Source organism: Sinocyclocheilus grahami, unplaced genomic scaffold (genome assembly GCF_001515645.1).
Source record: "Sinocyclocheilus grahami isolate Dianchi unplaced genomic scaffold, SAMN03320097.WGS_v1.1 scaffold579.1, whole genome shotgun sequence".
NCBI lineage: Eukaryota > Metazoa > Chordata > Actinopteri > Cypriniformes > Cyprinidae > Sinocyclocheilus > Sinocyclocheilus grahami.
The window spans coordinates 641,229-652,926 of NW_015505758.1; the positions used below are offsets into that span (position 1 = coordinate 641,229).

General features: G+C 37.8%; 1 protein-coding gene across 2 annotated transcripts; it reads right to left on the bottom strand.

Annotated features, from left to right (window-relative positions):
• Positions 1 to 5,493: 5,493 nt before the first annotated feature.
• On the bottom strand, positions 5,494 to 11,297 carry LOC107556803 (3-hydroxybutyrate dehydrogenase 2). 2 transcript variants are annotated; one of them, XM_016240012.1, is made up of 11 exons: positions 11,279 to 11,297; positions 11,017 to 11,087; positions 10,441 to 10,528; positions 9,480 to 9,558; positions 8,862 to 8,958; positions 8,520 to 8,628; positions 7,581 to 7,641; positions 7,229 to 7,342; positions 7,056 to 7,114; positions 6,057 to 6,149; positions 5,506 to 5,907 (listed from the first exon to the last, which is right to left on the bottom strand). In XM_016240012.1, exons 3-11 carry the CDS (start codon positions 10,510 to 10,512, stop codon positions 5,854 to 5,856), a joined length of 738 nt encoding a protein of 245 aa, XP_016095498.1. In that variant the 5' UTR covers positions 10,513 to 10,528; positions 11,017 to 11,087; positions 11,279 to 11,297; the 3' UTR covers positions 5,506 to 5,853. The 2 variants fall into 2 exon arrangements, with proteins under 2 accessions (XP_016095497.1, XP_016095498.1); XM_016240011.1 differs by lacking the exons at positions 11,017 to 11,087; positions 11,279 to 11,297 and adding an exon at positions 10,606 to 10,971 and having other exon boundaries at positions 5,494 to 5,907.
• Between the last annotated feature and the right edge of the window lie 401 nt (positions 11,298 to 11,698).

The following is an 11,698-nucleotide window of genomic DNA, read 5'->3' on the forward strand; positions in this document are numbered from 1 at the left end:
GAAATGTTACGCCCCTCACCATACTGTGATGCCGTGTCCGGCCGGAGCGATGAGACAAAAACATGAAAACCCATTACAAACGAGGCATTTGTTGCATCCAGTGGGGACATAATTACTGATTATAATGACTTAAACTGTCTTTTTACGCGTCGCATCGCGCCGCGTAAACATAAAACCCTGTCTGTATTTAAGATCGAAGAAATGACAAACAACAAGTGCTACTCTACACTGCTCAAAACTCATGTTTGAATCATCAGTAGCAAATTCTTTAAATGAAAATGTACTTACAGGCTGTGAGTCAGAACAGCCGGCATTGTAGTCTACTCTACCAGGATCAGGAAACAGTCCTCCAAAAAATGTGCTGCACACATCTGGATATTTGGGTTAAATTGTTCTGGAACAGTGTTGTAAATACAACTTAACCACTGATTTGTAGTCGTGTCCTCTTTTGGAAGACCAAACAAAGTAGTTTCGCTTTCACAACGAAAAACACTGCGGCCTAGCATGAGCTGAGGTGGCGGGGTTGAGAACGGCGCAGCCGGCGGATTCGACGAAGGAGCGGCAACCACATGTGACGACCCCGGGCTGGACTCCGCTTCGTCCACGGTGAAAGCCGATTCGGCGATCCACAGCACTAAGTTGATGTATTCCCTCAGTGACCAGCACAGATCAGCTCTAGGCATGACGAAGAGGATATCGTCCTCTTTTAGAAGACCAAACAAAGTAGTTTCGCTTTCACAACGAAGCACACAGCATCTTCACGACATGGCGGCAGCGGCAAAAATACTACACTGAGAATAAAAGTTACGCCTTCTTTCTTTGCGTAAACATTTGGGCGGCTTTATGCAAACCTTCCCACATAGTGAGGTAGACATGTGGGGGTGTGTTAGAACGAGCCGTTTTAGGTAGGCGTGGCTGACTCTTAACTTTTATAAAGAATATCTCTTTGGATTTGAGACTTTACTCTTTGCAACTTTACAGATCTTCTTTATGCACCAAGAGCTTGTAACACTCCAAAGAGAAAGGAAAAATTTTAATCGCATCATATGACCCCTTTAAAGAACGTATTTTCTTTTACATATCTGAATGTAGATGAACTACTGAACTATAAAGAATCGAAATGTTTGTTAATTTATAAATTAAGGTTATTATAAAGTGTTGAACCTTTTATATTGTCCATTAAGGCTTGAGATCAAGCTTGAGATCATTTTAGTTACATACTATAACATGGATAAAGGCAATAATCCCATTATATAGAATCAATATTGAAATAATTTAATATAGACAAACCCAGCATAAAGTGGGGAATTCTCACTAATAACCTACTTCAGCATGATTTCCCAAGGCAGAGGCTGCATCCTCAGTCCTCTGTGAGTAAGTGGAGTGCGCTGAATGATCTCTGGACTGGGCATCCTCCATGGCACTGTAGTTCTGCTCTATCCAAGCTCGAGTCTTCTACTAGCCATCGCACGTGTTTATGAGCGGCTCCAGTCCATCAACACTCCATATGTGTTAATATCGCGATTACAGAGTCTGCCTATCGATGAACTTCAAAGTGGAAATAACACGAGTACTAGAAAAGAAACCGACTGGTTTATTTAACAGGTTAATCGGATTGTGACAGGACTAAACGCGACGCCTGGGCCTTATGGTGCTTTATCAGACTGAAGAGCGCGTGGCATATGGTCTCTGTTTATAAGGCTGTAGTAAATCACTCACTGAATCACATTACTGACATCACAGTGTTCTTAGTCCAGGTATTTTTATTTACAGCATCGTCTATAGTAAAAGATTGATTTCCTTCCTTGCTTCGTGACGATTGTCCTGGTATCTTTTTTTGTTTGTTTTTTTTTTGTGATTAAGACTTTGCCTTTTCTCTGTGATGATTATCATTTTTATAATATATCAATTACCTGACATGAAATAATAAAACAATCATGGCTTCAAACCTGCCAAATCATATCTCATGCGGAAATATCTGTAAATTTGACCATCTGCAAGTGACTGACCGACATGTGCTAAGGTCTACACATACAAAAAAAAAAAAAAAAATACTGGAAATACACGTGCTTGATCCCAGAATGCGCTGACAGATTTAAACGGCTAATCTTTTACCCGGTAGAGGAATCCGGAAGTGACGGCTGGAAGCAGGGTTGCCAGGTTTTCACTAGAAAACCCGCCCAATCGCTACTCAAAAATATCCCAATTGCGTTTCGAGGGGGTCCCCAGTTAAAAATCGCGTTCCGGGGGATAAAGTACACGTTTTTTGGCGGGGTTCCCCTATTCGCATTCCAGGGGATAAATATCATGTTATTGGAGTCGCTTCAACACGCGGACATGAAAAACAACCCGCGGCAACGGTGTTAGAGTAGCCCAATTCCGCGTGAAAGCCGCGGACTTGGCAACACTGGCTGGAAGATCGTTTTAGCGGTACGTCCAGCCCTAATAATAAAATGGTCCAATCCGGTCCAAGCTGTGCTATTTTCCCAACCCCTCTTCTGTCAAGTCCCACCTCCTGTGGAGTGATTGGCTAGAGCTACCAGCAACTGACCAATCACAAGACGTCCGCAAGAGACTTGTGTTTATCATGATTCCATAATCATGAGACATCCACAATAGTGATGGGAAGTTCGGCTCTTTTCAAAGATTCGGCTCGGCTCTTCCGGCTCCCAAATGGCTCTTTATTTAGTATCACTCTGAGCCTTCTATTTTAGCCCAATTTAGCAATTGTGAATGGTTTGTGTATTGGTAAGCATTTTTTTATTCAGTGTTTTCATAAAAGCTTTATTTATTTGTATGCATTTTTTTTCGTTACCAAAAAAATACAGATACTATTATTTAACATTTTAATAAAATTTTAATTGAACACAGAACCACAGCAAACAAATAAATAAAGGCAAAAGTCTTAACATTAAAGTATTAACATTAAAGACACTTTAGTCTTTAGCGCAGGTTGACATTCAGAAATATCAGACGCCTCAGCTTGGATGGGCTCATGCGATTTCTCCTCTCTGTGATTATTTGTCCTGTTTTTGAGAAGACTCTCTCTGAGGGGACCGATGTTGCAACAATGCAGTGTCTTCCTACCATTACCTTAACCAACGCGCTTGCGTTTAAAGGGGTCATATGATGCGATTTCAATTTTTCCTTTCTCTTCTCTAAAGAAGATCTGTAAAGTTGCAAAGACTAAAGTCTCAAATCCAAAGAGATATTCTTTATAAAATTTAAGAGTCAACCACACCCTCCTAAAACGGCTCGTTCTAACATACCCCCACATGTCTACATCACGATGTGGGAAGGTTTGCATAACGCCGCCCAAATGTTCACGCAAAGAAAGAAGGTGTAACTTTTATTCTCGCTGTAGTATTGTTGTTGCCGCCATGTCATGAAGGCACTGTGTGTTTCATTGTGAAAAGCGAAATACTTTGTTTGGCCTTCCAAAATAAGATGATATCCGCTTCGTCATGCCTGGAGCTGATCCGTGCTGGTCGCTGAGGAAATACATCAACTTCACGCTGTAGATCGCCGGATCGACTTTCACCGTGGACGAAGCGGAGTCCAGCCAGGGGTCGTCACATGTGGTTGCCGCAAACCCGCCGCGCAGTTCTCAAACCCACCGGCCTCCGCTCACTCTAGCCCGCCGTGTGTGACGCTGTTTCATTATGAAAGCGAAACTACTTTGTTTGGTCTTCCAAAAGAGGACACAAATAGAAATCAGTGGTTAAGTTGTATTTACAACCCTGTTCCAGAGCAGTTCAACCCAAATATTCAGATGTGTGCAGCGCATTTTATGGAGGACTGTTTCCTGATCCGGGAAGAGTGGACTACAATGCCAGCTGTTCTGACTCACAGTCTGTAAGTACGTTTTTATATTTAAAGAATTTGCCACTGACGATTCAAACGTGAGTTTTGAGCAGTGTAGAGTAGCGTTTGTAGTTAGTAATTTCTCCAATCACAAATGCAGACATGGTTTTATGTTTATGCGGCGCGATGCAATGCAACGCGTAAAAAGACAGTATAAGTCACTATAATCCATAATTATGTCCCCCACTGGATGCTACAAATGCCTCGTTTATAATGGGTTTTAAATTTTTTTGTCTCGTCGCTCCGGCCGGGACCCGGCCTCACAATATGGCAAGGGGCATAACATTTCCATCACACGCTTGAGGTATTCGGCCAATCCCAATGCACTGGATAGCTGGCCAATCAGAGCACACCTCGCTTTTCAGACCGATGAGCTTTGTAAAAATCAACGCGTTTCAGAAAGGCGGTGCATCGAAGAGAAACAATGTACAGTATGTGGAAAATTTGTTTTTTTAACCTTAAACCGCATAAACACATTTCATTACACCAAATAATGTTCTTTTTAGCAACATCATGACCCCTTTAAATCCGGATACCCCGTCTCTCTCTGTCCCTGGCCTGTACCACTACACTCGCTATCTTCGGAGCGTGTCCCCATTTCTTCTTTCACATAATGGTATGACCCTAGTCTGTCCTCCCATGTGATTAGCCGCATGTGTATTTTCTTCTTATTTTTTTTGTAACGAAAAAATGCAAAAAATAAGGCTTTTATGAAAACACTCAATTAAAAAATTGCTTACCAACACACAAACTATTCACAATTGTTAAATTGGGCTAAAATAGAAGGCTCCGGCTGAAGTTTCGGCTCTCCCCGATGGGAGTCGGCTCTTCTCATTCGCTACAAAGAATCGGCTCTTAGAGCCAGCTTGTTCGCGAACAACACATCACTAATCCACAATGTTTTATGCTTTATCCACCTTATTTGTTTGGTTAAGGCCTATGGTTAAGGCTAGATGGCATACAGCAAAAACTACTGGGCATGCACACATCAATATAGCGTAATTTTCTCACAATGTACAACAATAATTACTATTTTTGCACTATTGTAAGGGGTAGGTTTAGGGTTGGGGTAGGTGTAGACGTTAATAAAACACAATCTAATAGGTAGAAATTATTGTTAGCTTCCGGTTTTTGCTGTATCCCTTCTAGCCACAACCTTATTTTTCCCCTAAGATCGGGAGCGGCTATTTGTAAATTTTATGTGCGAGGCTTCCGGTCTCATCCGAGTTTCATAGCTAATTGTTTTAAATTACTAATTGGTTTGATGCAAGGTTTCAGTTTAAAAACATTGATTCTCAACCTGTTTTTTTTTTAAGAAATTCTTTATCAGCAAGGGTGCATCAAATTGATCAACAGTGATAGTAAAGACATTTATAATGTTACAAAAGATTTTCATCTCAAATAAATGTTCTTCCGTACTTTCCATTCATCAAAGAATCTTGAAAAAAAAATTATGTTTTCAACATTGATAATAATAATAGAAATTTTACTTGAGCACCAAATCAGCATATTAAAAATTCAGCTTTGCCATCACAGGAATAAACTACATTTTAAAATATTTGTAAATTTTATGTGCGAGGCTTCCGGTCTCATCCGAGTTTCATAGCTAATTGTTTTAAATTACTAATTGGTTTGATGCAAGGTTTCAGTTTAAAAACATTGATTCTCAACCTTTATTCATGAATTGGAAATTTGTCTAATTAAAAAAAAACTAATTTGATTACATTTGGCATCTTACAATTATTTAAACCAAGCAATTTATCTTTAAAACAAAGCTGAAGATTGGATGACATGTTGTGCAATAAGTGAGCTTGGCATCCACAATTTTTTACATCAGTGGCCAAGAATGATTCAATTCATATTCAGTACAATCAACAGCACCATAGCAGCATTAACGTTTTAAAGATAAAGAAAATCAGTGACTATGTTTCTCTGGAAGTCAAACTGCATGCATGTTAAAGGTTATTTAATAAATGTAACAAAACATCCTCAGAGTCTCCATCCTCCATCAATGATGGCTTCAGTTCCTGTTACGTAGGCAGACTGCAGGAATAAAAATCCTATGATTATTTTTAAACATCCAACTACATTTTTAATCCAAGTGAACTGTTCAAATGGCAACACCGCTTTTCATTAGCACATGGTGTGTCTTAAATTATACAGAAAAAAAAATACAATGCTTGAAGGCTCACCTCATCTGAGGCCAAGTACACACACAGATGTGCCACTTCTTCTGCAGTGCACAATCTACCAGACTTCTGTCTGGCCATAAAGTCTTTAAAAGCCTGACAGATAAAAGACAAAAACACTATGACAGGGAGAATGACACTGAACTGTGTGTTTATAGGATTAGTAATCACTGTTGGAAAAAAAACATTGGTTAGTGTTTGTATAAAAAACAATTGTACTCATACGAAAAAAATCTATTGTTCGATAGGGCTTTCGATAATATGCTAACGGAAAAAACATATTTTCACAGAAGCATTGTAAATGTTCATACACAGCCATTCTCAGGTTTTAAAAAGCAGATGTGTCATGTTATTCTGCTGACCACTGGATCACAGAATTTAGATTCATGGTGGAAAATGGTTTTACAATTTTTACAGTACAATCTTTTTTACATTTATAATAATTCTAATACATTTACGGTTCTCATACTCCGTAACAAAATGTCTTTACTGTTCTTTTTTTATTTTCCTTATTGAAAACTTTTGAATGCTAGTGTATTATGGTGTTTACAGATATTAAGCAGCAAAAATACTATTTCAACATATAGATTATATCATGTGATCATATGACTCTGAAAATTGGAGTAATGGCTTTTGGAAATTCAGATTTTCATCACAGGAATAAATTACATTTTAAAATATATTACAACAGAATTTTTTTTTAGTTTTGCTTTGCTGTATGACTAAACATTGTGTAAAATATAAACTTCAAGCCTCATTAACTTTCACTCAGAGAAGCCAAAGCTTCTCTATAATTGCCAAAGTATACCATCATCAAAAGTTATTTGATAAGAAGTCGCTGCCATGTTTCATGTGTGAAACATCTCTGGCTGTGTTTCAGTTGGTTATTAGTTATCTTCCCTGAGAGATCTAAAAGAGTTTTGCATTTGTAGAATGCAAACAGCTTCAGAATACTGTGTTTCTTGGCTGTACAGTGCAATGTCTTGGTAATGGAAGCAGTACCTGCTCTGGATCAGGTCTGTCCTGAATTCTCTGTCGTAATGATGGCGTATCTACAGTTCCTGTAAAGGTCAAAAGAAGCAAAATGACTCATATAATCATTAGGTACAGGGACGTTTTTGTATGTTAAAGGTATTTAAGTTAATATAGGAAAAAAAATCAATAAAGTAGCATACCAGGGCATATACAATTGCAGCGGATTCCTTGTTCCAGGAAATCAGCTGCCACTGATTTGGTCAGTCCAATGATGGCAGCTTTAGATGTGCTGTAGACACATCTGTTCACAACTCCTGGACATGCAATTAAGGATAAGCAATTAGGAGAGGGCAAAGTTCACCTGACCTGGCATTTATCCAATTTCACCATCAGCCAAACTGGAGATAATGGGAGTAAGGTAATATGCCAAGAGCTACATGGAACAATGTCAGTCATCACATGTGATTAAGAGCAAAGGGCCAAATCTTGATATACAACATGATGTATTACAGCAGCCCATGCAAATAGGTTGCAACAGAAAATAATTACTACCTTTGATACTAGATGCCACAGATGCCATATTGATGATATTACCAGATTTACGAGCCAGCATCTATATGGAGATAAGGGGAAATCAGTTTAAATGGGCTGGTTGGTTAAAGTAATGCACTTCAAATCAGACAGCAGGATTATCGCATTCGTGTAGTTGTCATAAATCCCATGTTGATAATATCACCAGATGTACAGTATTGTTTAAAAGTTCAGTAAGTTTTTTGTTGCCGTTTTTTTTTAAAGAAATTCTTTATCAGCAAGGGTGCATCAAATTGATCAACAGTGATAGTAAAGACATTTATAATGTTACAAAATATTTTCATCTCAAATAAATGTTCTTCCGTACTTTCCATTCATCAAAGAATCTTGAAAAAAAAATTATGTTTTCAACATTGATAATAATAATAGACATTTTACTTGAGCACCAAATCAGCATATTAAAAATTCAGCTTTGCCATCACAGGAATAAACTACATTTTAAAATGCATTAAAACACAACACGGTTACACTAATTGTAATAATAATAATTGACAGTATTACTGTTTTACTGTATTTTTGATCAAATAAATGCAGCCATTAAGAAACTTCTTTCAAAAACATAAAAAAATCTTAGCGACCCAAACTTTTGAACGTTGAGCTAGTTTTCACACAGTGATGTATAAAAATCATACTAATTTGACTGACATTTATATTTCATTAAAATTAACCAAACATCAACAACGTCTGAGCAAGCATTTGAGTACATTTATGCCGTCACAGGGATTAAGTAGTAAACTGCATGGTAGGCATCTGTTTTGTGCTCTTAACCCAAAGAACAAACAAGACGGGGATGAAAACATAATCTTTAAACACAAAGGTCTTTTCCAGGGATAATGGGAAAAAGAAGAGGTAACATGAGGTGTTCTGGGATAATCCTAGACAAGAGAAGGACAAGATGACCTTAGGCAGGAAGGCCTTGATCATCAGGTACATGCTACGGACATTCACGTTCATAGTGAAGTCCCAATCTGATTCCTCACACTCCAGTACTGAGCCATGATGGACAAATCTGTCAAAGAAAGAAGAATGAGAGAGAGAGAGCATGCACGTTAAATGAACAGTTCCCTCAAAAATGAAATAAAGTCATGCTTTTGCATCATTCCTGAAATGCAATTTCTGAAAGGTAAAATTAGGCAGGATAGGTTACAAACAGAAACTCTGTATAACATTCTATTTTTGTGTCTCTATATGGCTTTAAAAGTTAACTAAAAATATACGCTGCTTTAAAGGAGAAATACAAACCCAGCAACATTGAAGAGCACATCCACATAGTCAAAGTCCTTGGCCAGGGCCTCCACTTGGTCTTTCTTGGTAACATCAACAACTTTGGTTTTGATCCCTAAAAAAAAAAAAAGGGAATGAAAGAACTTTCCAGGAATCAGAAGAGCATACAGAAGCCTGAGAAGAGAAGAACCTTTGAACTAAAGCAATTTGTTTCCAACATAATGGGATTATGTGGCAAAGCAGAGCAGTATGAAAAGGGGGGATAAAAAAGCCCACCAGCCTTTGAAATCCCTTTTTGTGGAAAACTTCTGATATAAACATGCTCAAAGACAATGCTTGAGCAAATTAAAAAGCACACACATGGACCAGATGTCCATCACTAAAGTTAGGATTTGGGAGTTCTTTAGGCAGTTCGGGTAATAACAACTGAATTAAATCAAACAAACAAAAACATTCCAAATGACTTTGTAAACACTACCATAATTCAACAGTGACAGTAAAGACATGTATAAAGTTACAACAAATTTCTATTTCAAATTAATGAAAGAATCCTGAAAGAAAATGTATCAAGTTTAGAAAAGTTTTGGTTTCACATATTCCCACTAGGTGGCAATACACAGCCAGTCAATGAGTTACCTGGAATGCCATCCAGCTCTTTAAGTTTCTCCCCGTTGATATCTGTAGCAGTGACTTGGGCACCTTCCTTGGCAAAAGCCTGTTACAGTTAGGATGATACTACAGTTAAAGTCAGTAAACAACAACATGCATGATTAACATGACTACTTACTATTGACTCACAAGATGTCTGTTAACTTTCTCAACATCTGAATCTGATTCAAGCTTTTCACAATAAGATGGACAAATGTAATGCAAAATTTTCATCAAATCCATTTCTCCTGATTAACAGATATTTTATAGCTCAAATTGAGCAGGGTTAGTGCACACAGCAGCCTGGGCCGATATAAAATCCTACCATATCTAGACCTTCAATAACACTCCACTGGTGAGATTTCATTTGATGACAATTTGTTAAATTACATTTGTTCCCACCATGTGATCTGCCAACTGGCTCAGGGCTACAGTGTTTCCTCAATCTGTAGTTTTTCTCATTTAATACTCATTTGAATATTCACTTGATATTGAAATGTATTCCCCTAGCAGGTGTGCATCTTAACCACCTCCAGCGCTCTGCTGATAACGTGCTGTTGACTTCTAGAGAATTTGCCTAAACGATCTGAGACACTCTATGATTCACCCCTTAATGATTTATTATAGCATTTTCATATTAAAAATGGTCGTAAATATAGGAAATAGGTTGCAAAGACTAGAAACATTCTACCCTCAAGCTGGTTTCAACATTCTTCATAGCGTCACTGTGTCCCAAGAATTCTGACATTCTTAAAATGTCATGTTGACAGCCCTTGCATGACAAGCTTTTATTCAACAGGAAAACACATAGCAATTGTAAACCCTCAGAGTAAATCCATTTATTATACTCATCAAAGTGGCATGCAGAGCTGTCAATAAGCCGCAGCAAACTTATGGAGTTGTAAGGAGGACGTGAAATCTTCGAAATGGATGTAAAATGAATGGTTACTATAGCAGAAGCTTTTCCAATGCCTTGTGCTGCTGCAGAAAGGACTATCACTTTCCCATCCAAACGGCCCATTGTCTTCAATAAGAACCTAAACGTGTAGAAAAAAAGCATAAAAACGCAAGGTTCATAACTTAAATGAAATGCTATAAAAGATAACACATTTACCCTTTTAAAGTCACAAATGAACAGCTCGAAAGGCAATGTTTATATCCCAGTTTAACAAAACCTGCATGCATTGAGTTTATAAAGCAGTTCTCGTTTGCAGCAAATAACCTGATAGCCTGCTGATGGGTAATTGTAGGTGATGAACATTCAGGAGTGTACGATTAATCCCGAAGCATATAGATATGTCATGCATTATGCGACGGTAATTTAGTTATGTTTCATTATGTGTAGCAAGCGTGTCACGTGACGAGCGTAAAGGTAACACAGTGCAGCAGTAAGTCTAATGAATGACTGTAAACATAAAAATAAAAAGACGCAGTTCAAGTGTAAGCGCACGTTAATACTTCACAGCTAGTCAGTGGAAAATGTCAGAGCCTGTTTACAAGAATGAAGAACAGTGGAAGAACTTACTGACAACTTCTGTGTTCCAGAAAAAAACACACGCGACGGACCAACGTCTGTGTAGTTCAGGCTTCAATTTTCTATCAAAATAAAAGTCATAAGTTGAATTGCATAAAATGCGATCAATTATTGTACCACAAATACGGCAACACAAGGTATAGGAAATATGTGGTTTTGAAATTTTATTTAAAAAAAATTAACAACAACCATAATAGGAACAATAACAAAACAGTAACGGTTATCGTGATTATGATGATGATGATAACATTACTGGAGAAGTGATAAACGTAGCTCTACTCAGAATGAAACAATAGCCAATAATAACATTATTAGGAACTGCTAGGTAATTAATATAACATTTCAAGAAACATTTAGACAATGGTGTTTTTCAAAAGGGAGAGGAAATAAGAACTGTTTTTATGCCCTGGCAAAAATGCATATTTCAGAGGCACTAAGGAAGAAGGAAATCTAGATGTCTATTTCAGTGCTGCATGGAGTTTCAAGAAGGTGGTGTACTGTAACACAACAGCATGAGGTGTAATGGCTGGGTAATAGAGAACTAGCAATTAAACAGTGATGCCACAGTTTAATAGGCTTTTATTTTGAAATTAATATTAACTTTATTTTTTTGTTGTTCAGGAAATAAGAACTGTTTTTATGCCCTGGCAAAAATGCATATTTCAGAGGCACT

What these genes read in the sequence shown, in the direction of transcription:
- LOC107556803 (XM_016240011.1), bottom strand. Translation starts at nt 10,676, where the DNA reads ATGCATGCAGGTTTTGTTAAACTGGGATATAAACATTGCCTTTCGAGC. An exon ending in TTGGAAAAGCTTCTGCTATA is followed by an intron (nt 9,559 to 10,440) that starts GTAACCATTCAT and finishes TAACTGTAACAG; the next exon opens with GCTTTTGCCAAGGAAGGTGC. An exon ending in TGTGGCATCTAGTATCAAAG is followed by an intron (nt 7,343 to 7,580) that starts GTAGTAATTATT and finishes TTGCATGTCCAG; the next exon opens with GAGTTGTGAACAGATGTGTC.